Source organism: Haliaeetus albicilla, chromosome 9, assembly GCF_947461875.1.
Source record: "Haliaeetus albicilla chromosome 9, bHalAlb1.1, whole genome shotgun sequence".
NCBI lineage: Eukaryota > Metazoa > Chordata > Aves > Accipitriformes > Accipitridae > Haliaeetus > Haliaeetus albicilla.
In genome coordinates, this window is record NC_091491.1 from 24,261,825 (window position 1) to 24,283,531 (window position 21,707).

At 39.6% G+C, this 21,707-nt stretch overlaps 1 protein-coding gene across 14 annotated transcripts in view; it reads right to left on the reverse strand.

The window, feature by feature from the left end:
* DOCK10 (dedicator of cytokinesis 10) overlaps positions 1 to 21,707 on the reverse strand; it is a 166,363-nt gene that overhangs the window by 50,844 nt on the left and 93,812 nt on the right. For 13 of the 14 annotated variants that reach the window (XM_069792123.1, XM_069792127.1, XM_069792125.1 and 10 more), the window contains exons 10-21: positions 21,131 to 21,214; positions 19,866 to 20,021; positions 18,095 to 18,316; positions 17,228 to 17,350; positions 16,525 to 16,607; positions 9,261 to 9,383; positions 7,923 to 8,002; positions 4,315 to 4,502; positions 3,614 to 3,679; positions 2,653 to 2,745; positions 637 to 760; positions 363 to 484 (exon numbers count right to left, since the gene is read on the reverse strand). In XM_069792123.1, the coding sequence (XP_069648224.1) occupies positions 363 to 484; positions 637 to 760; positions 2,653 to 2,745; positions 3,614 to 3,679; positions 4,315 to 4,502; positions 7,923 to 8,002; positions 9,261 to 9,383; positions 16,525 to 16,607; positions 17,228 to 17,350; positions 18,095 to 18,316; positions 19,866 to 20,021; positions 21,131 to 21,214 (1,464 nt within the window). The remainder of the gene's footprint in view (positions 1 to 362; positions 485 to 636; positions 761 to 2,652; positions 2,746 to 3,613; positions 3,680 to 4,314; positions 4,503 to 7,922; positions 8,003 to 9,260; positions 9,384 to 16,524; positions 16,608 to 17,227; positions 17,351 to 18,094; positions 18,317 to 19,865; positions 20,022 to 21,130; positions 21,215 to 21,707) is intronic. The other variant, XM_069792124.1, reaches the window with a different exon arrangement.

Here is a 21,707-nt window from a genome sequence, read left to right on the forward strand (position 1 = left end):
AGTCATGATCATGGATCACATCAGCTGGAGAATGAATGTCATATGACCCGAGTTTGTGAAAAGAGTTATTTTTGATCACTCTCATTCACATTTTGGAGAAGTTAGGTGTGATATTGTAGAATACACAGCTATAAAATACACTTTTTCATATACACCTGTGAATCGGCAACATATGACTCTCAGTCCAGTGGTACATATATTATTTCATATACTCAATTATATGCACATGAATATTCTAAAACAGATACTCTATTTATCATTTACACTTACAGGTAAGTGCAAATGCAAATCTGATCTCATGTGAAACATCTGCAAATAAATGCTCTGTGCCATTTGAATAATATGAAAGTATGAATTAATACCTTTCCACTAGTTGGTTCTTGAAGGCTCAAGTAATTGGGAGGCAGACTGCTTGCCACTGGCACATTGTATTCTTGGGAAGCTAACTGGGCTTCTTTCAACAAAGGCAGCCATGCGTATCCCACTGCACACAAGAACAAATAGATATGACTCTTTGGAAAAACAAGCTTCTCAAGTTCAAAAGGAAGACAGTAATATCCAGCCAGAAATTCTTCAATCCTTATTTGAATGTACATAATTTATATTTATAATTGAAAGTAATTCTACTACAGGTACCTGGTGTTTCCAGAGCCTCTTTCTTTTTGGCATTAGCTTTTGCATTTATGTCACAGGTGACATGATAAAATGAAAACAGAATGTGGTGTTTCTTATGGAGTTGAGTGGGAAGTTCAATTTTCACCTGAAATGTAAAATGTGACACCTCACTTTAGTTTAAAAGTCGGTTAAATCAGGCATCAGAATTGGTCTAAATGAGTGACATCTCTCTCTACACAGAGACCTAAGTACAGCCTGCCTTTACTGGGTAATGTTTGTCTGCATGAGTAATAGATGCTCTCTCAAGGAAATTGTTTAAGATGATCATCCATCATTTTTACTTAAAACAGCTTTTTTCCTCTCTGTCTTGTGGATGAATATTTGCATTTATGATGAAAGAGCGTAAGATGAAAGAGGACAGAACTAAAGAGTGATGGACCCTGCTTACAAGTGATCACCTGCACTCTAGCAGCCATAAATAGCCATCACCGTTCTCATATTTTCAGGATGACCAAACCAAAAACTAAAATGACATCTCTGCTACTGCTTCATCATCATTTCATGGCAAAGACCAAGTAATAATGACTGACATGAAAATAAACTTTTATTTATGACTTCTACTCAGTCTTAAATCCCATACCATGTCATCCATGAATCCCTACAGAGTGGGTTTGAGGTATTATAAACCTACTGGAATAAAAATACAAAGTAATCAAAACATGCTACCATAGGAACTAATAAAAAGGACCCCTTGCCCTTGTGAGCTATGATAAAGTTTATCCAAGCTAATCCTCTGCTTAAAGCAAGGTTTAGAAATTGTTGATAAATGCTTCCAGTGTTAAATCAGATTATGGGTAAGAATCTAATACCATAAACATAGATATGAATTGGGCATTCAAACATGGAGATTAAGACAACTTTCTTGATAACACCCTACATTGTTTTAAAGACTGCACTTGCTGTACTAGGAACATTTAGGACAGGTGCATACCTCTTCCAGCCAAATCAGCTATTAAGATCTGAATTCAGCTCTTCGTTCAAGTTGAAAGTAATCTGCCCAAACCAGATGGCTCACTAGCATCACATGAAGGACGTTTTCCGATGTGTTAAAACCCAAAACACTGCTCGCAAAGGAGTAGCAGAGGGTTCAAGATCTCTGAAGATGTAATGCTTTAAGTTCCACCTCAGTTCCTAAACATGAATCTTAAAATTGATACTTCACATGTAGTTGTACATTATCTGCTGGTCTTGCCCCTGCCATTTTATCAAAATAAATTTTAACTGGAAAAGGAAGTTTTTCCAAGATCAAGCCAACAATTTGGAAAACGCTGGCTATATACTAACGCTATTTGCCAGCCTTATCGCTACACATAGAGCAGTAGTGGAAAATCCAGAACAGACATGTGACATTCACAGGCCATCAAACAGCCTAGTCACTGAAGGGGCGAAATTAAGTTCACCTGCAGAAAGCCTGGGGAATCAATACTTGGTGTTGGTGAAATGTAAAGACGCATGTGCAACTACCATTTGGCAAAGGCCAACGTATGAACTCTATTCCATAGCTGCATCCTCAAAGGCACCAGCTAAATGACTTGCTGCAGCCACTGCACACCACTGTACATTCTGTTCAGACCACTGGATCAACAAAAATGCCCCAATGCAGATCTTGTATCTCAGAGAGGGATTTTTTCTGACATTTGGCTCCACCCTTCATCATAATGTTTACTGTTTCCATTAAATTCAGAGATGCAGCTGGACCCTTAATGTAATCCAGACATGCATTTTAGAGAGCTAGACTGTTCCTAATTAATTCTACAGTATCTTAACTGTACTCAGAACATCTTACAAAACAAAGGCTTCACTGAGTTGAATTAAGAAAAAAACCCCAAATGTGAGACTGTATGTAAATCTACGTAACACAGGCCCATCCAGATACACAAGCAATTGTAACAGAAGTATTCTTTACACATATTTTGCTGTCTCATTGGCAAACATGTGGGATTGGCAGACATTTAATGAAAGAAAAAGCAGACTGACCTCATCATAGAAATCAGGGTTCTGGGAATGATGTAGCACAGCGGTGTAGGCTGCTGTTGTAAATAATGGTCCACCTGGCTTCCCATAAATACACTGATAAAAGTAACATGCTTTAATTAAATTGTGAAATTCTGCTGATTATACTAGTCTTGGTATATCTAATATGCATGTACATTGAAAACAGTATTATGGAAGATTGATAATTACTTTAATCACATATTAAAAGAAATATTTTAAGTGCTCAAACCTGCAATTTTTTATACACACTTCCAGTAAAAGTCCACTGATTCTGTGAAAATTACCCTACATTGTACTAAGCAATGCAGACTCCTTAGACTTTTTCCTTGCCATTACCAATTTCAGAGTTTTCTGCAAAAAGCTTTACAAAAGCTATTTCACTTTCATGCAGTTCAATACACAATACAATGCCCTCACTGACTTTTCAGTGTTATAAAAGCTACACCAGTTAACAATCTCCTCCCTGGCAGAGTCCAGTCTGGAGGCTCTTGATTACTGAGCGATGGCAACTTTATTTATTGGTGGGGAAACTACAGTACAACAATACTATGCAATAGCCCTTGGTCAATAGCAAAATCAAGTCTCAGGTTCTTCTAATTTCGTGCCTCGCTCTTTTCAATCAAATGTCCTGAGCTCAGTGAGAAATGTACAGTAACCAGTAAATTTTAGAATAAGTAAGTTGCACTGTAAAAAATAGTTAAGTTTTCTATTATGGTCTTCCTTCCCCTCCACCGGTCACAAAGCCAGCACTGCAAAATGGCACTGTGAGGTGGCATCACTTAGGACCACCTGGGATCAAACAGAACTACAGTGCAAATGTAGAAGGATGCATGACAACATTCACTCTTTAATTGTTCCAGGTTAGCATATCCCTGGTTCCTGGGCTTTATAAGTAATGCCCTCAAAAAGATTGTTCTCTGAATATACTCTTGTTGTGGCTCACCTTCAATGGCTTCGCTCCTTCTTCATCAGAGCTTTTAAATTCAATGCACACTGTTATATTCCGTGCCTGAAAAGACAGGAACGTATTAAAACAGAGCAGAAATAGGGTACCCATAAAAACACAGTCAAACTATAAGGACTGAAGTAAGCTCTTTTCAAAATCTAGGAGAAACATGCAGATGGTGTATCAACATTTAAAATGCCTTTAAGTCACAGTGATATCACTAAAAATAATATTTCCAAGAAGAACTGGAAAATGCAAGCCAGGCCTCAAACTGACTGTGTAGAAGCAGATTTTAAAGTGACCAGCACTTACCTTGTCTGGTCCTTCACTAATTTTCAATCACCACGAAAACACACATAGTATTCAAGTTTCATTTAAGAACTACAAATATTATCCATGTTAATTTTATCTGCACACATCATTTCATTAAAATACAGCCCTTCTGAAAATTGTGAAAAAGCTATTACCACATTATCGCTCTTTGAATCACTGATGCAACTTAAAATTAACACATAGATTCATTTAATTAAAATTGGTCCAATGTTTTATGATTGCAAAAATGGAGAAAGACCAAAAGCCAAGTTAGTGACTTGCATCTCCAGTTTCCCCTCCTTTATGATGAGTACTCCTTTATTTCAATGAGAGCTCATGCAGTATACTACTACCCAATGTTGGCCTGAATTGGTCACATACTGTACCTTGCTGAAGTATTTTTGGCTATCATACTTGAGGTGTTTTGGATAGATGTATATTTGGTTCTTGTATACTCTGTAAGGTCGAGAATATTTTGTTGATTCCTGTACAAATTCCTCAACTTCCACTGTAGGTTGATGTTCCTTTATGTCATTAAATGGCTTGATTGGAATAAAAGATGAAGTTACACAGTCTTCAAAAGAACAGAAAAGAAAACCATCACATATTATGTTTATTTTTACAGTCTTAGTACTAAGAATAAGTAATATTGAGATGGAACAAGTAAAACCCTGCCTGAACTTGCAAGGAATAAGTAATGCTGAGATGCAACAGGTCAAATCCTGCCTTAAATTGCATTCAGGTTACCTCAGAGCAATTACAATATATCATCCTTAAATGGTTTATCTCACTTAAGTTAAAGAGTACAGCACTGAAAACCTCTTTTGACACATAGAGTATTTGATGGCCTAATAGCACCATTGTTATATGGACGGTTTCAACAGAATATACTGAAGTGATGCTGTTTCTAATTAATTTTACAGCTCAATATCTCATTTAAGTTTTTCTATTATCTAATAACATAGTAAATGAAATGAAGAAACAAGTAGTGCAGAACTAGATTAAATATATGATGCAATTGGGATAACTGAAATCAGATCAAGAAACAGAAGATGATAATAAGCACTCTGTCACCCAGACAGGGAGAGATTAAAAACAGAGAGAGTATACTCTGTCTGCCTGTGCCATTAAATTAGTGAGACATTTAACTTCAGCATGGAGAACTCAAGGGCTGTTTGCACAAAAGCAGCTGAGAAGTGTCACCAACTTAGGGGTGTCCCGAGCTATTTCTGGGAAAAGCAGTTTGAAGGTCATGCCTACAAATTCATTGCTCAAATCCTAGAATAACCCACAGGAAAAGCCTACCAGTTTGTGGTGAGGAAGCCAAAACCAGCTGGTGATCCCTCATACACACTATGCCCAATTCTACTTCCTTCTAAACTAGCACAAGCGGAAATTGCCAGTTTCAGGATAGTGCAGGTCCTCTGCAGCCCAAGCAGGTGGGGGAGAAGCGGCTCTACAGCAGCTATGGCAGGGTGGTTTCTCTTTGTTTTCTTTCAAATAGACACCGAAAACTTTCTTCCCAGCCTGCTGCCCACCAAAATACGAATGTATCCGATTGACTTGTACACCCAGCCAACAGACATAGCTCCTGAATTAAGCTGGAAAGATCCATACATGAAGACTTTTGTCTTTCCCAATCAAAATTAGCAGCTTTAAAAGGGAACAGCCAAATTAAAGCACTTGCATTTGTCAGCCAGAAGTGACCACCACCTGCTGTAGAGAAACCTTGGGAAGGTTTATTCTCCCCAGCGCCAGCAAGTCCCCTGTAGATGATCACGCAAATTCCTCTGTTGGTCAGTGAAGATACTCAGGGTCACACACAGGCTTTTCGAAGTTTGCTTTTCTGCTACTAACATTCCCAGTACTTGGGAGACTCTGCTTGTTGCTCTTGGCCTACAAAGCTAAGATGGGCAGCTTTCTATTTGGGCAAATCTCAGGCAGCCCATCTTAAAATATAAGGAAGTGTTGTGTCTTATAATTTGGCTAGCTGCCCCTCAAACTTGATTTATAAGCATTTTGATTGTGTCTGACTTTGAACATCATTAACCTTGTTTTTCATTCCAGAAATCCAGGGACTAACCCAAGGATTAGAATGCAGTGCTAAGGCCTCTCTGCAGAAGTCCTTCTGTGCCCTCCACACACTGCACTTCCAGTAGCCTTTAGAAAAGGGCAATATAGTGCTGAACTGAACACAGAAAGGGGCGTAAGTAACAAACAAAGTTTTAAAATACCAATAGCTCAGATAGGAGAGCAGCGATAGCCTGTAGAACGTGAGAAGAGGCAGTAATAACAGGAAGAGGCCAGCTGGAAAATGAAGGCTCCTGCAGCCAGTTGTGAAGGTCTCGTCTCTGTTCCTTGCTTCCATTACACAGACATGCACATGGAGGCAACAGCAGAGTTTGCTGCTAGCCACACAGCTCTTGGCTACAAGCTACCCTCTGTGACTGCCCTCCACAAGAACGGAGCCTCACAGTTTGGGGTGTTAACGGGTATTTTAGGGGGGGAAGGCAGGGGATGTAGCAGCAACAGTACCCGCTGCCCTATTGCCAGCTTGAGAGCCCCAACCTTCCAAGTGCAAATGACAAGCAGGGACCACGCAGCATAGGTGGGAGCTTCAGGAAGCCTTTTCTCTCTTCCCCTTTGCTAGAGCTACATAAGTTTGGCTTCCCCCCATGCAGCAGAAAAGGCAAAAGTTTTGTTTCAGGTTAAACACTGTCAGACAACATTCCCTGATACACCACTGGCTCCAGCTCTTGTGGTAGCTGTAGTAAATAAGATCTAATTCTATTGTCTAATGCAAATTGATGCTAATGTGAGGCAGGGTAGTGTTGGACCCTAGAAACACAATCTTACCGGCAAATTCTTGACAAGCTCTTTGGCCAACTTGCTTTTCAGTGGCTTTTCTTGGCAATAAAGGATTTTAGCACTAGCCTAGCATGACTTATTTTGGGTGGGACGGAGGTGTTATAACAGAACTGGTTACTGCTATTACAAGGCTTCCTTCAGAGCTAGCTAAAGTCAAGAAGAGGTTTCACGGAGATTTTATTAAATCCTACTGCATGGAAGTTTTCTGGTACAGTTTTTAAATTATTTTACAGCCTTACTCAGAGTAAGACAAATTTTCCCTATACTGAAGAAATGTTTAAGCTGTTACTCTTTAGCGTGAGGGAATTTTCATTGACTTTCCACAGGAACTGGGCACTTTACTAGCACATACCCTTTAAAGCCAGACTTTCACTTGGCTACAGTGCCCACCGAGTCAGGTAACAGTACAAGACCCAAGCTGCTTTGGACCATTTTGCCTACTCTGAGCTACCAGTTTCTTTTAATTTCAAAAATAAAAATTGCTTTTGAAATGTTAGTGAAACTATTTTTTTATCTGATATCATATGAAGATGATGTAAATATGTTTGATGGTAGACTTCAGAGGAATTCAATGGTCCTGAGCTTTTTGCAACAATCAATCAGTCACAGAGATGTGGCCCTTGAAACAGAAAATTTAAAAGGAGATAAAAGGATCCAGTTAGAAGTATCTATCTTAGCAGTTGCTGCGCTAATGCCAAAGTGGCCTCTGAATGAAGTCCTCCATCTAGTCTGCATTCTTGAAATGTGCTGCATGTCCCACACATGCTAATTCACAGAGGATATGAGCATCACAGCCCATCAACAGTGGAAGGCTATTAAACTCAAGCTACAGAAGTCCACTCAGCTCTTTGGCCTAATCCCTCAGAGACCAAAAAGTGGTCCTTGGACTTCCATCACATGTGGATTCAGCATGTTGTGTTCCATATTGCTGGGGTGTATCTGGCCAGGTACAGGATGAAACAAAGAATGGTGTGATTAAATGAAAACAAATCAATAACACTCCCCTGCATATGTTTTTCTATACAACAATGGACACTTCTACCAGAACTGTCTCAAGGCAGCAATTATGGCTGGAAAGCCTATGTCAATGTCCTATTTAAATATTAATTATAAAGTGGAATCATACTTGGATGTTCCAAAGGAACACAATCAACTGCAATCTCCAAACAGCCAGGTATAGTCTGTATTTTGCTAATCTTCTCTGCTCTGCAATGACAGAAATGAAAACATTTTAGAAAATTAGAACAAGGGGGATGAGACCCATCATAGAAATTAATCTAAAATGAAAAACAGACCCTGATTTAAGATACAAATATACATTAAACACATTTAACATACACCTGTTGGCTATTAAACTCAAATCAAATGCAACAGCAGGAAAGAAACATGGTTTGTTTTCGTTTGGGTTTTGGGGTGTGGTTTTTTTTTTTTTTTTTCCTTCCTTGGCCTCATTCCTGCCTTCTCTTTGCAAGCAATATTATAACATATCTTGTAGAACAGGAAGAAACCAATCAATCTTCTCTACAAGGAATTCAATGACCACTGAGTTGAGAGAAGTTCACAGCATCATGGCTTCTGCAACTGCCATGCTGAAAAGGGACCAAGACATACTCCTCGTGCCCAAGCAATTTGAGAAATGCCAAAACTGTGATGCTAAATTCGTTTTATTTAGGAGATGCTTTAGACAGACAAACCCAGCAGTGGTGACTCTAATAAGAGTAGTAAGAATTTCAGTAAAGTTTCCTGACCAGCAACAGTAAGATGGCACAAGAGATTAACGGCCCGATCCAATCCCTGTAGTTGACTTCCATCTTTCTATGATCTGATTTGATATAAATGGAACAGAAGTTAATTAGATTAATTAATTTCTAGGCACATTTAGAGTAGAAGGGACAGGAAGAAATTCATCGCTCAATTCTCATGTCACTTATCCAGTATAAACAAAGACTCTGCTCTAAGATTAGCCTGATTTACACCTGTGTGGAAGACTATACAGCCAAACAGCTATTCACTAATTTGCACACTGTCAAACATTTGGAGAAGTTTCTTCCTTCCAGAGTCCACTCTGTAGTTTGTCATGGAGACTCAAACAAACAAAAGCAAGGAGTGGGGAAACCATTAAAAAATGTTTTGTCACTTTTCTCTCTCTTTTTTTTTTCCCCTGAGAGAACATTCTCTTGTTTGTTACTTCACTTGCGTCTCCCCTGATGGAAGCTAATTTAAAGAATCACTATCTTTAGGTTTTAATAACATTTATTAATGTGCCAAATGACATTTCAGTTTTCCTGGACAGTCTAACCTAAAACACTCTTTGGCAGGTAACAGCCTAATGTGAAAACCACTAATTTAATATGGCCACTTCAGCACACTGTGTTAAATGAAGAAAAAAAGCTGTGAAAATTACTCTGCACAGCTTTATAAAGCTTTTATTCCTTCTCAAACCAAATTAAAAACTGTTCCTTACCTTCTGTACTCTGCTATGAGTTTAATCAAATCTTCCATGGAAATCTTACTACTTTCTTGCCTGAACAAAGGTGAGAATCGGGAGTCTCTGTCAACATTTCCCTGATTATCTTTAAACACTGGTCTATAAAGAAAGAAAAATGACATGTTTATAAACACTCACCCATATATATATTTGAACATTTGAAATTGTCATGTAATCTTTTGACAAGGTTATGATATGAATTTTTACACAAATTCAAGGGCTCCCTGTAGAGATTCACACAAGAAAGCTCTTCTGAGCTGTACATTTGCAGGAGCACAGGCAATTTCAGTTTACTTGCATGTACAGTCCCAGTCCTGCAAAGACTTAAGACCTTGTTTAATCTTACATGATGCAGACAGTCCCCGTGACTTCAGGTGCAGCGTGACTGCTCACAGTTCCGGAGTTGCCGGGGTTTCATGCTAGGCCAGATCACTATCTGGTTCAGCATCCACCATTTTTTCCCCCTCTTCTATAGATAAGTCTCACTTGAGAAAGCTGGAAGTGTACAGCACCTCACCCGAGCCAGCTCTGCGCTCCCACCTGCCTCTCCACCACCTTGGCTGCAAGGCTGCCTTCTCCAGCTTCTCGGCAAGCTCTTGGGGCAGCCCCAGAGAGGCCGTCCCTGGCTGAGAGCCGCTACCCCTGAGCCCGATGGGATTTTACCGTCTTGCTCACGCATCAAGGACATGACTCCTCACTTCAACAAAGAGACTGACTCCTTATTTCAAAGAAGCGTTTTGAAGAACTCGTTACACCAATAGGTAGTTTCATCCATGAAGTTATTATCCAATGAAAATCATCATTTTAAATAACAGAAATCATAACAAGATGTCAAATCCCAACCACTACATCTCACCACGTAAAGAAATGTATGCTTCTACAGAACCACATTAGAGACCTCTACTGAATTAATCTACGCATTAAATCTGTTCTGTGTCCTCCAGGAGCATGCCACCAACTCACTGGGGCTTAGCTTTCCTTCATAAAACAAGTTTGTGGAGCATCGACTGAATTTTTGGTGAACCAGCTAAAAAGTACTAAATGAAATGGAAAAAAAGGATATCCGTCTGTAACTGGGAACAGTACGTATCAGCTGTTGTGCACACGGGAAAACATTCCCAGGTATTTCCATTCCTGCTCATTGACACTTGCAGGATTTAATTAAAACATTCCAGTGCCCTCTGTATATCCCCAAGAGTCACACACTCTGGCTGGACTGGATAATGTAACAGCTATCCAAATTAATGAACCTTGGATTCAACTGTAGTTTGCAAAAACATTGCTTAACAAAAGTAAAATGTTCTTGACACTAAGTGCTGTTCTGTGAATCATTTGGCCAATCTTGCTTCCTTAATTTACTTCTCTGTTCCACTGCCAGTGAGAAGAATTAATGCCAGCACAAATTGTTGCCAGACACAAAATAATGGAGTAAACCTTTGGAAGAGGATCCCAAGCAGAAGTATAAAGGCACCGTGCCTTAACCTAATTAACTGAGAGAATCAACTCTCTTCTGTCAGATTTTTGCCTCCAGCAGTTAGGGGGAATAAGGTCCACACCAACATGCCATGTTAAAAATCTTAAGTTATTAGGGAGAAACCAGACCTAATTTCTGGCAGCCACCACTTACTTTACAAATCCTATTAAACTGCTGTCAGAAAAAAAAAGAAAGAAAAATAATTTTTACAGTATTGGTGACACTATGATATTTCTTGGACTCAGCACTGCTTCCTTCTCCAGACTAACAGAGAGGACTAAAACATTCAGTGAGTGATTTCCGCTGTACCACTGGGCTCTGCAATATGATGCTAAGCAAACCCAGGCTCTGTTGGAGCTTATTAACTAATTCCAGTGCAGGCTCTGACACCGAGCAAACCACTGCTCAGCACAGCAGGGTGTAGGGGCACTTACCAAGGCAGGGTTGGTGATGCTCATAGTATGAAAGGAAAAAGAACCAGGTCTGTGCTGGAAGTAGCTCACTCTGGGTCAGTGGTGCTGAGCACTCAGGGACACAGTATCATCACCTCCTCCCCTCCGGCCACTCTGGTTTGGAGTTAGAAGGGCTCTACAGAGTCCTGCCTACAACCACTCCTCCCCAGCAACAGTGCTCCCTGGGTATCATATGCCCTGCCTCTAGGACTGCTCCTCATCAGTTCAGCAGCATAACCCAGCCTAAATAATACATCCAGGACAAAATTAAAGGCATGAAACCATGTATCCACAATACAAGATAGATAAGTATTTTTATCCCTCCAACTTACACACAATACTCCATTTATGTAAAGCTCTTGCCACTACAAGAGCAATTTAGACGTTCATTGAAAACAAGATAATCATTCTTAAACACAGGTATGTTTTATGCACTCAGGGAAGTTAGATGGCTTTCTGCTGGTCAAACTGTACTGGTGTCTCCGTTCCCCTGGCTCATTAAAGCTGAAGAATTGCCAGAGCAGCAAGCATTACATGTATCACATCTGCAGTTAAGTAGCTGCAGTCCCGTGTTTTGCTGGATCCTTTCAGGCTGCTGGGTGCAGGTGGAGCAAGAGTGCTCCTTGTCACAGTGAATGTACTGAAGGCATTTGAGAATGACAACTGTCACATCATAGAAAAGGAAATGTAACAAAACACTTCCACAATCCAGGAGTCCAGTATTTGTCAAATATAGTAATGATTCCTTACTGCCAGTTACTTATTTACCAGAGGGATTTTAATAAGAAAAATTTCACAGGACTAAAATCCTGAAGGGACTCTATAAAGGTGTTAATTTAGGGGAAAAACAAATCAACAGATTTCTCTAAAGAAACTGAAACATCATCTCAGTATTTGAAGTGTTTCTGTGATTCTAGTCTTCTGACATTGTTAGCTGATAGTCCACAATCATAAAAAATCTTTAAGCACAGAAAACCTACACAATGTTCATAAGTTAACATTGGAAAAGCTACTTTGTAAGTAGTGGCTTATGATTTGTGGAAAAATTGCTCACCTCCAGGTTTAGAGTTTCAGTGTGAGATCTGCAGCTACTGTAAATCAGTGCAGCCTCACTACCTTCAGCTACATCAACCTATGCCAGCTGAGAACCGAACCAGCAACACAAGCTGTTGAAGGATTCAAATATTGGGCTCTAAAATGTGAAGTTTACGAGGGTGGAGAAGGTTTGAAGGAACAGCAGAGTGTAAAAACTAATCTCTGGGAGTGAAGTTTCCCCACATCTACAATATGTAGCTCAGGCACATATTTGCAAACTTTGGCAGTTCTGGCAGGAATATGAGAATTGAAGATGGATTTGACACACTGTAATTCTAACACATACCATAATTATACCTGCGAGAGCATACAGACACCAGATCCCACCAATGCCAGCAAGAAATGAGGGAGGAACCCTGAGTCATGCTTTTGAATGATGTTAACAAACTGGATGCCACATAAGCTAATTAAGCGTTTCAGTCACATGCACAATACTCAACCGTCAAGATTTTGGCTTGCTGAACACATACATAAAAATCGCACTGTGGCCATCTGTAACTGTTTTAAGGGGGGAAAATTTCCACACAAACCCAGGAGCATGGTTAACGCCAGAATGAAATAACTGGAAAACACATTTCCAAACCCAGGGTTTTGCTATTTATCATAGCCAAACCATTTCTTCCCCTGTAGTGTGATAGCCTCCTGTGGAAAATTCTATTTTCAAGCTGTGAAAATAGAAATAGATTTTACAGGGCCAAATATACTTTGCTTTTACCAAAGAGAGTCCCAAGTAATGTTAATACATAAACAGCTGTAAATGAGTGCAGAATTTGACCCAATGAACTAAATAAATTCCTTGTACAACATCACTGATACCAACAAGTTCATACAGTGGTTTATTTGGTCCATGATTTTTAAACGGTCTCATCTAATAATGTGATTTATAATGAAAAAGCTTAAGAGCTGATAAACATACCCAAGTATATTTTCTGCAATTACTTCTACAGATAGGAGGGAACCTTTTTAATGGTATGGGCAGTGAAGCACTGAATTAGGATGCCATCCAAAAATACTGCCTGCTGGAACTGAAGAATGTCCACAAACCCCAGCTATGTCCCCTGCCCATGTGCAGGCCATCTGTGTGTAATGCACACACAGTAAGTCTGCAAAATGTTGAACTCGCTGTGCATTTGCTAATTCCACATGCATATATTCCCATTTATATTCAGGAAATCACAGCCAGAAATATTGGCTAGACAAACATGTTTAGGAATTATTTGATCCTGTCCTAGGGAAAGCAAAAATACAGTATGATGTGGAGGTGTTTTCAATCTTGTTTTCTAAGACTGTGGACTGCACATTGAAAAAGGTACCTGTAATTTCGGAGAGAATACCCAGTGAAACAAGTCATTGCCATCTCTGAAACTGGAAAAGTACGGGACTAGAGCCAAGGGTTTCCATTGGCAAAAAGTCTCAAGGAAACAGCCTGAGGAAGGCTCAGACTCCCAGGTATTCCCATACCCACTGCACTGGGCATCACACAAGCAAGCTCCTCTCAAACGGAACTCTATTGCTCTCGTCCTGCCTTATGTCCTTTGCCACATTCCAGCCTGTGCCAATTAACCATTCTGCATGGAATGCCAGAAAGAAAAATCTTTCTTCATTTACCCAATAAACACTGTTGGGTGCAGCAGCAGCAACTGCTGTGCTCTACTTAGATGAGTAGTAGTAGTAGTAAAGTGGAGCAATCCGTTTATAGAAAATGCTTCTGCTCACATGGCTGTGGTGATTGGAAGCTGCTGCTATCATGTACCATGTTACTCGAACTTAAAAAACTCACATGCAGATTTAAATCTAGTGGAGCTCTATTTGTTAGTCCAGCTTGATCTAATTAAGATTTTATTTGTTACTCCAAATCAATATGGCCTGTTACTACAAAATAAATTTATCCAGGTTATAATACTATGTCTGAGATGACCAAGGAGTTGCCAACTGGTGTTTTAATGATAAAATAGCTGAAATAACACAGAACTGAAAGGAGAGGAGAATCTTCAGAAAAGCACCATTTTCTCAGTGCACCCTAGCTTGACAAGCTATCCACCTTACAGGGACAGAAGTAAAACTTCATTCATATCTGTCAGACTTCCCTCAGGCAGAGTGTTGTGGTTTAATCCCAGTCGGCAACTAAGCACCACACAGCCACTCACTCACTTCCCCCTGACCCAGTGGGATGGGGGAGAAAATCAGGAAAAGAAATAAAACTCGTGGATTGAGATAAGAACAGTTTAATAGAACAGAAAAACTAATAATGATAATGCTAACACTAATAAAATGACAATAGTAATAATAAAAGGATTAGAATATACAAGTGATGCACAATGCAATTGCTCCCCACTCGCTGACTGACGTCCAGTTAGTCCCCGAGCAGCGATACCCCCACACCCACTTCCCAGTTCCTATACTAGATGGGACGTCCCATGGTATGGAATACCCTGTTGGCCAGTTTGGGTCAGGTGCCCTGGCTGTGTCCTGTGCCAACTTCTTGTGCCCCTTCAGTCTTCTTGCTGGCTGGGCACGAGAAGCTGAAAAATCCTTGAGTTTAGACTAAACATAACTTAATAGCTACAGCAATAACTGAGTTGCAGGACATATCGCTAATGGTACCACCACAGACCACAGGCAGGTAGGACAGAGTTAATAAAAAGCCTCAAGTCAGTCTGATGCCAAGCCTGCACCTCTTGCCGTTGTAAGGTCCATTACATGCTAAAAGTAGCTCTGTCAAGTCAAGAGACACCCATCAATACAATTTTGATGAATGGTCCTTTGGCTACACAGAAGTAGTAAATATTAATGAGTACCCTTGAGCTTGCAATGACAGATCAGAACACATTATCTGCCTTTCTCTTGAACACGCACGTACTTCTGTTCCTACTGGATATTGACAAAAATGTATGTCAATAAAAAATAAACAAACTCTTCAAATGGCCGTACCTTACTGTGCGTTTTCTCCTTTGCCATCTAAGCACCATATTCTAACATCATAAGCTTTCCCCTACATGCAGCAGGGGAAACTGTGCACTTCTGGTGCTCCGTACCTCCACACCAGAAGTATACAGCCACACAGCTATCCCTCACAGTCATGGGGCAATGCCACAATGTGACTTTTTCACCTAGCACTCGCTCCTCCTTCCTCCCTACAGCTTCAGGCAGCTCTCCACCTGGCCTGCCACAGTCAGAACAGAAGCCCCAGAGGAGAAGGAATGCTTTCACTCAGCAATCGACAGCTTTCCTTTTTATAGGGAATATAGAATTTTATATTCCCTGCTCTATGCATGGCAAAAAGAAGGGAGAGCTGTCACAGGGACACACAGGAGCATCTCAGGGAGCTCTCTCACCCCACTGCAGCAGTAAGCTGAGGAAATTACAGAAAACTGGGAAAGAAAAATCAGAGAGGACAGAGAAAGGAATTACATGGGAACTTGAGGGGAGAACAAAAAGAAGAAAGCCATATCTGGTTTTGTGAGTTAATTTGGCAGAAAGGGATCAAGAGGCACTGGGATGCCTCAATCTTGAGGGTCAGACCATTAAGAAATTATCCAGGAGGAGAGACAGGAAGAACAAAAATCCATTACTGCCACTGCAGTGACCTGCAATAAAACCCAACTGACCTATCAAACAAGAAAATAACAGCTCGCTGTCACCTACTAACCACTAAAATTGCAAGAGTACCTGAAGCAAAATCCCTGAATATCACCCCCAGGGCACTGTTTTAAGGGCACCATAACTTCCAAATCCTTGGTTAGATTTTTCCTAAAACCTGACATGCATCATAACAAGAACAGAGCTTCAAACTTGTGCACCTATACTTTGGGTGGCCATTGCAACTCTATTTCAGACTGTAATTATCTTTGTAGGAAATTCTTGGGAGACCTGTGACTTTGAAATTTCTTTGGTAATTTTCAGCACCAAATGACTGGTGGAGCTCACGATAAACTGATATTCTGTCAGCCACCTTTGCTACTCCCTGGCAACTTCACTACATACCTGAAGAAAAGATTCCACCACAGTAACATTTAATGAGAAAGTAACTAATGTTCAGCTGTGTGAAAAATAGGGCAATGAAATAATAAGGCTGCAGGATCTTCTGGGGTCCTGGACCATGCAGAAAGCTTTGCTTAGCTTCAGGCAGAAAAAGTGGAAAAGAATAAAAGGATACAAGTCCAAAGGCAGAATAAGCTATAAGATGCTTATAAAATTATAAAAAGAATTAATACCATACCTCACTGACCAAGCAAATGGCATACGGTATTTCCCCAGCTTGCTGCAGAACTGTTTATTGGATTTTAACACTTTCTGTGCACACTACAAAAAAGAAAATATGAATTATTTCATCCATATCATTATAATATCTGAAATGCAGCAGAGTACATCCAAGCACTCTTCTGCTGAAGAGGCTAGTGTCCCTAAAATATTTTAGCCTGATACTACCCATAGCAGAAGGTTCTGGGCAGACAGCAAAGACATCACAGATGAATATGATGGTGCTGACGAATTAAACCTCTTCACCATCCCTTCAGTCAGAACTGCATTAGTTACAGTTATTATTCAATTTTTCTGTAATATACCCAATGAAAATGCACTGTCTGCCCTCAGAAAGAAACAGGTGCCTAGCCCAACTTTGCTCATATATGAAACACACAAACTCATAATTTCTGGAAGATACTGAAAGAGAATTTCACTCTACTAGACATAAGCAGCATAGGAATGCACCACAAATGGATTTGTATGTTGCAGACAAAATGGTACTTCATTCATTCAGTCAGTGGAGCTTGGACATTTGCTTTCTTAGGCACGGGCCTCCTGTGAGCTTGTCCTATTCAGCAACCACACACTGGTGAGATTTGTGAGCACAATTTGGAATGTCTTCAGCTTCCAATAGGCTGAAGTTGACAAAGAAGGAACTGATGTTCCCGTTACATTACCTTAAAAGAATCAGGATTCTTAATGTAAGGTTCAGCACTGCTGGCAATGTTTCCTGTAAGCACCTTTTCTATTTTTGCCACTAATACGATGTCAGAATGAGGATTACTTATGGAGAAAAGAGCCTGTGGATAAAAGACAGAACACTTAAAAAGTATATAGCAATACTGGAGAAGTGAAATACCACCAGTGCTCTCTGTTGATGGAAACAGTAATAAACCAAATTCAGAAAGGATTATTGAAGATTATTATCTCTACACATTCAATACAGCCAGAAGGAAAATAAAATCTTTGTGCTAGTGCTGAAGTAAGCTTGTGCACGTGCAGCACCTTGCAAACAGACTGAATCAAGTCAAGAAGCAGTATGACCACGTTAGCATCACTAACCTAACTGTTCCTCTTGGACAGCACTTAAATGCTGGCCTAAATTAGTCACACCTCAGGGGAATGACAGGGAGAAGAAAAGGTAATGTATGGGGTTTCTGGGTAAGGCTTACAGCAACAGCAAGAATGTGGAAGTACTTTGAGATTAATGCAGCATCTAGGTATTGCTTTAAGTTGCGGTTTTGTTTGGCTGGTTTGGGAGAGGTCAGCAAATGACCCAAAGAGCACAGGAAACATAGGTGTTTCTCTAAATAACAGACACTAACTTTTTTCAAAGTTTTGACTGTAAATGGTCTTAAAGTCTATACAGGGAGCTCAAAAATCAAGCATCTGTATAAAAGTACCACTGATACACAAAAGGAAGAGTATTCTTGAAAACAAGAACCACTGGTAGTACACATAAATTCTCTGATGAAAATGAACACTACTACTGAACTAAAATAAGTCACATGGGTACTAAGTCATGTAAGTCACATGTGGAATACCTGTTTTGGGTATTTCAGCCATTCTTCTGGGAACCCCTTGACCTGTGGTTCTTCCATTTCGTTTGAGTCTGTATTTTCAACAGTGCCATTTTCTAATGAAAACGAGGAACCTGAAATCATCTGTCTAACGAGTGGGTGGTTCAAATCCACATGAAAATCAGCAGAGATCTTCCTGCCATCCCTGACATCATACAGCGCCACGCTCACAAAGAAAGGCTCTACCTGGAGAAAAACCAGAAACACAATATAGAGGTAATTGAGAGCAAGGGGGTAAACTGTATCTCTTAATAGGTTCCTGCAGCTAGAAAAAAAGAAAACAAACAAGTTTTATTTACAAATCATGAGATTCATTAAAAACACATCCTTACACACACCCCTGTCAAAGTTAGTTTCCAACCATGTGATTTAGCGGCTTTTAAAGGTCGCTTGTTAACAACATGCTAGAACAGTAATTGACAGCTAATTTAGACACTTGCAGAATAAAAAATAAATCTATTTGTCACAAATAATTATTAGAGTAAATGAATAGGCCCCCAGAGAAACATGTTACAGGATTTTTAAAATGTAGATTCAGAGTCATTATAAAAGAAAGAGGAGTGAGGGTGGGCTTTCCAGGGATGATCAGAAATGTAGCACAAAGATGACAAACATAAGTAGATGAAAAATGTTTACTGGTACCAACTCAAACATGTGGGCATATTATTCTGTGGGAAACACATGTTCCATCTTGCTAGGAAACCAAGAGCATTCAAACTACTCTGACAGTACCCACTTATTCTATCACGTAGTACCAGGGAGTTAAGTCCCATGACTGTAAGTAACCTCCAAAGAGCCTCTGTAATTCTGATGAAATAAATCAGTCTCAGAATAAGAACAACACCTTTTGAGCTGTCTAGAAATTAAAATCTTAAAACTTTGGAGATAAGGAACAATGCATGGCAGGTACAATATTCTATGCTTTTTCAGCCTCTGTAGTGAATTATTGTATGCCCTTGGTACAGTTATCATGACTTCATTTAAACAGTTATTCTAGTCTGCCAAAAAAAGTATTGATTACATCATGCTGAATATGCACTCACTGTAGAGGTCATCTTTAAATGAGGAAAAAAAAAATAAAAATCAATGCCTCATATGTAATGTATGAAAGTTGACTTGCCAGGACATTAATTTCTCAAAACTTTCCTGCTTCAGAGGAGAACTAAAAGCTACGGACTGACAGCTACATTTTGCTTTTCCCTGCCCTTTTCTGTTAAAGTAAGAATAAGCAAAATTTTCTGTTTTGTCCTGTTTTTAGCTCGGCTCTTCCACTAGATGAAGCATCCAGTCCTTTCTATTCTGCCTTCTCTTCTGTAATTCAATCTGCTTGGTTCCTGGCCTCTCTCTGTAAAACAAAAAACCAGTTCACCAGCAACTGATATTCAGTTGCCTCCCTACATAGGTCTTGGCAGTTTATACTTGTTCTTCTTATAGCAATTCTTAAGAAACCTCAAGGATTTTAACATTTTTAATTCCCCATTGAACTGTAGCTAAAAGTCTTCAATCTAAATCAGCTTCCAACTGTTTATTGAAAAATTCATCAGTTTCATTATTCAATCCAAAGGGATGGGCAGAGGAGGAGGAGGAGTGAATGCAGTACACCTGCATGATACAGCTTTCGTTTTACCGTCTCCTTCCAAAGTAACAAGTGCATCGAAAGAGAAAAAAGAAAACAGAAAAAAAAGGGGGGGGGGGGGGGGGAGAGAAAAATCACAGGGAAATAAGTAAAGCTTACATTGGTTGAAGGATCATTTTCATTTTCAGTAACACAGGCCTGGAGATTCAAACTAAGGGATTTGCAAGTTATCAGGATCCTCTTTGCAGGCTTTTCTTCAAATGGCTTGATCATCAAGTTTGTCCCTGGAAACTCCTTTTTCTGAGGATTCAATGACTGAAATAAGTTGGGTGATTTGTTATACATGGGAAAAGCACAGCATTCAAAAACTAAGTAAGCTTTTTAAAGGTCTTGACAATCACTGAAGCACCTGAAAACCTCAAAAAGTCACTGCTGATATCTTCGCGTTACCATAGTAAATGATTGTTATTCCTAATTTATAGATTAGGAAGCAAGGCAAAAAGATAGCTTGACAACATATATAATGTCAGAGGCAGAATTAGGGATCCAAGTTAGGTTTCCTATAATTTCAGAACAGATTTTTTTTTCTTGTTTACTTACTGCTTCTGAAACTTTAACTTTTAATTTCCTCATATAGATTAAACAGCCTCATATTTTCAGACTATAACACCACATTTTAGATTTCAGACATTTCCCCTCACTTATACATCACACCACTATTTCAATTTGCTTAATATTATTAAAAATGGCACAACAGTTGAATGACAACAGGTTCAAGTTTGAATATATATACTGATACCAATTTTACTTAAGTCTTCTTTTTAACTAAAATAAAGTTTCCAGTTAAATCACCAACAAATGTACATTCAGTGCAAGGAATAACATTCTTTGAATCATGAACTCTGACAGTAAATGATAAGCAAGCTGAAGATAAAAAGAAAAGCAACGTTCACTTCCTACATTTCCAGCTAAACTTTTTTTTCACATAGATAGCCTTTTGTACCTCCAACTGTACCTTCCCACTGCTTTTTATATCCATTCACCTTTTTGTAATCAAATTCAGCGTAATGAATAACAATAAAACCACTGTTCTTGTAACATTCCCAATCCAAAAGGAGGTTCTGCTCCTGTAATATTTTCAGTTTGCTTTAATGATTCAAAGCTTAGCTAGACTGGACTAGATGACCTCCAGAGGTCACTTCCATCCTCAACCATTCTGTGATCAGATATGGGTAGAGTGTATACAGAAATCTCTATGGACTAGAAATAGCTCCCCTCACCCTTCAAAGTTGAAGTCTCAGGTATACCCAGAGTTGCTTGCTGAACTTCAGTCCACTCTGGTGGCTTAGCTAACCCAGTTAGCTCAGGCCATCTGTATTTTAAAACTTTTAAGAACTTGGGGGGGGGGGGGGGGAATCACTTACTGCTATATCAGGATCCAAAGAGAAAAGATTTAGTCGCTCTGTATTTCGAGAGGCTTTCACTGTTTCTTCTGTTTCTGTAATGTACTGTGGTGACAGATAATAAATTAGTTTTCTGCACAAGAACAGAAATCCATAGAGTTGTTAGACTTCTAAATGAATGATCAATGTTTCACTTTTAACAACACTTCTCATTTCTGCAAAGCACCTTCAAACACTCTTTGAAGGTTATATGCTTGTGAAGCAAGATTTTCAGGCTGTGATATACTTCTAAGGAACACCAAATAGATCAATTAAGTAATTCAAGTTCATGTATGTTACTAAAGACTCCATTGTATAAGATGTCAGAATGGTGGATCACTGCACTGAAATCACTTTAGGGATTCCCAAGTCGAGGAAAAAAAGCCCGACAGTTCCACAGAAAACCACTTGTGTCAGGGGGAGGGCAGAAAGGGGAGCAGGAAAGTGCAGCTCAGCCTTACAGGTGGGCAGACAGACAGATCGCAGTGTGTCACCCAAAGCCATCCTTCTGCCAGAAGGCAGGGTCAGTCACACTCATTTTATTTCTGATGGACACATG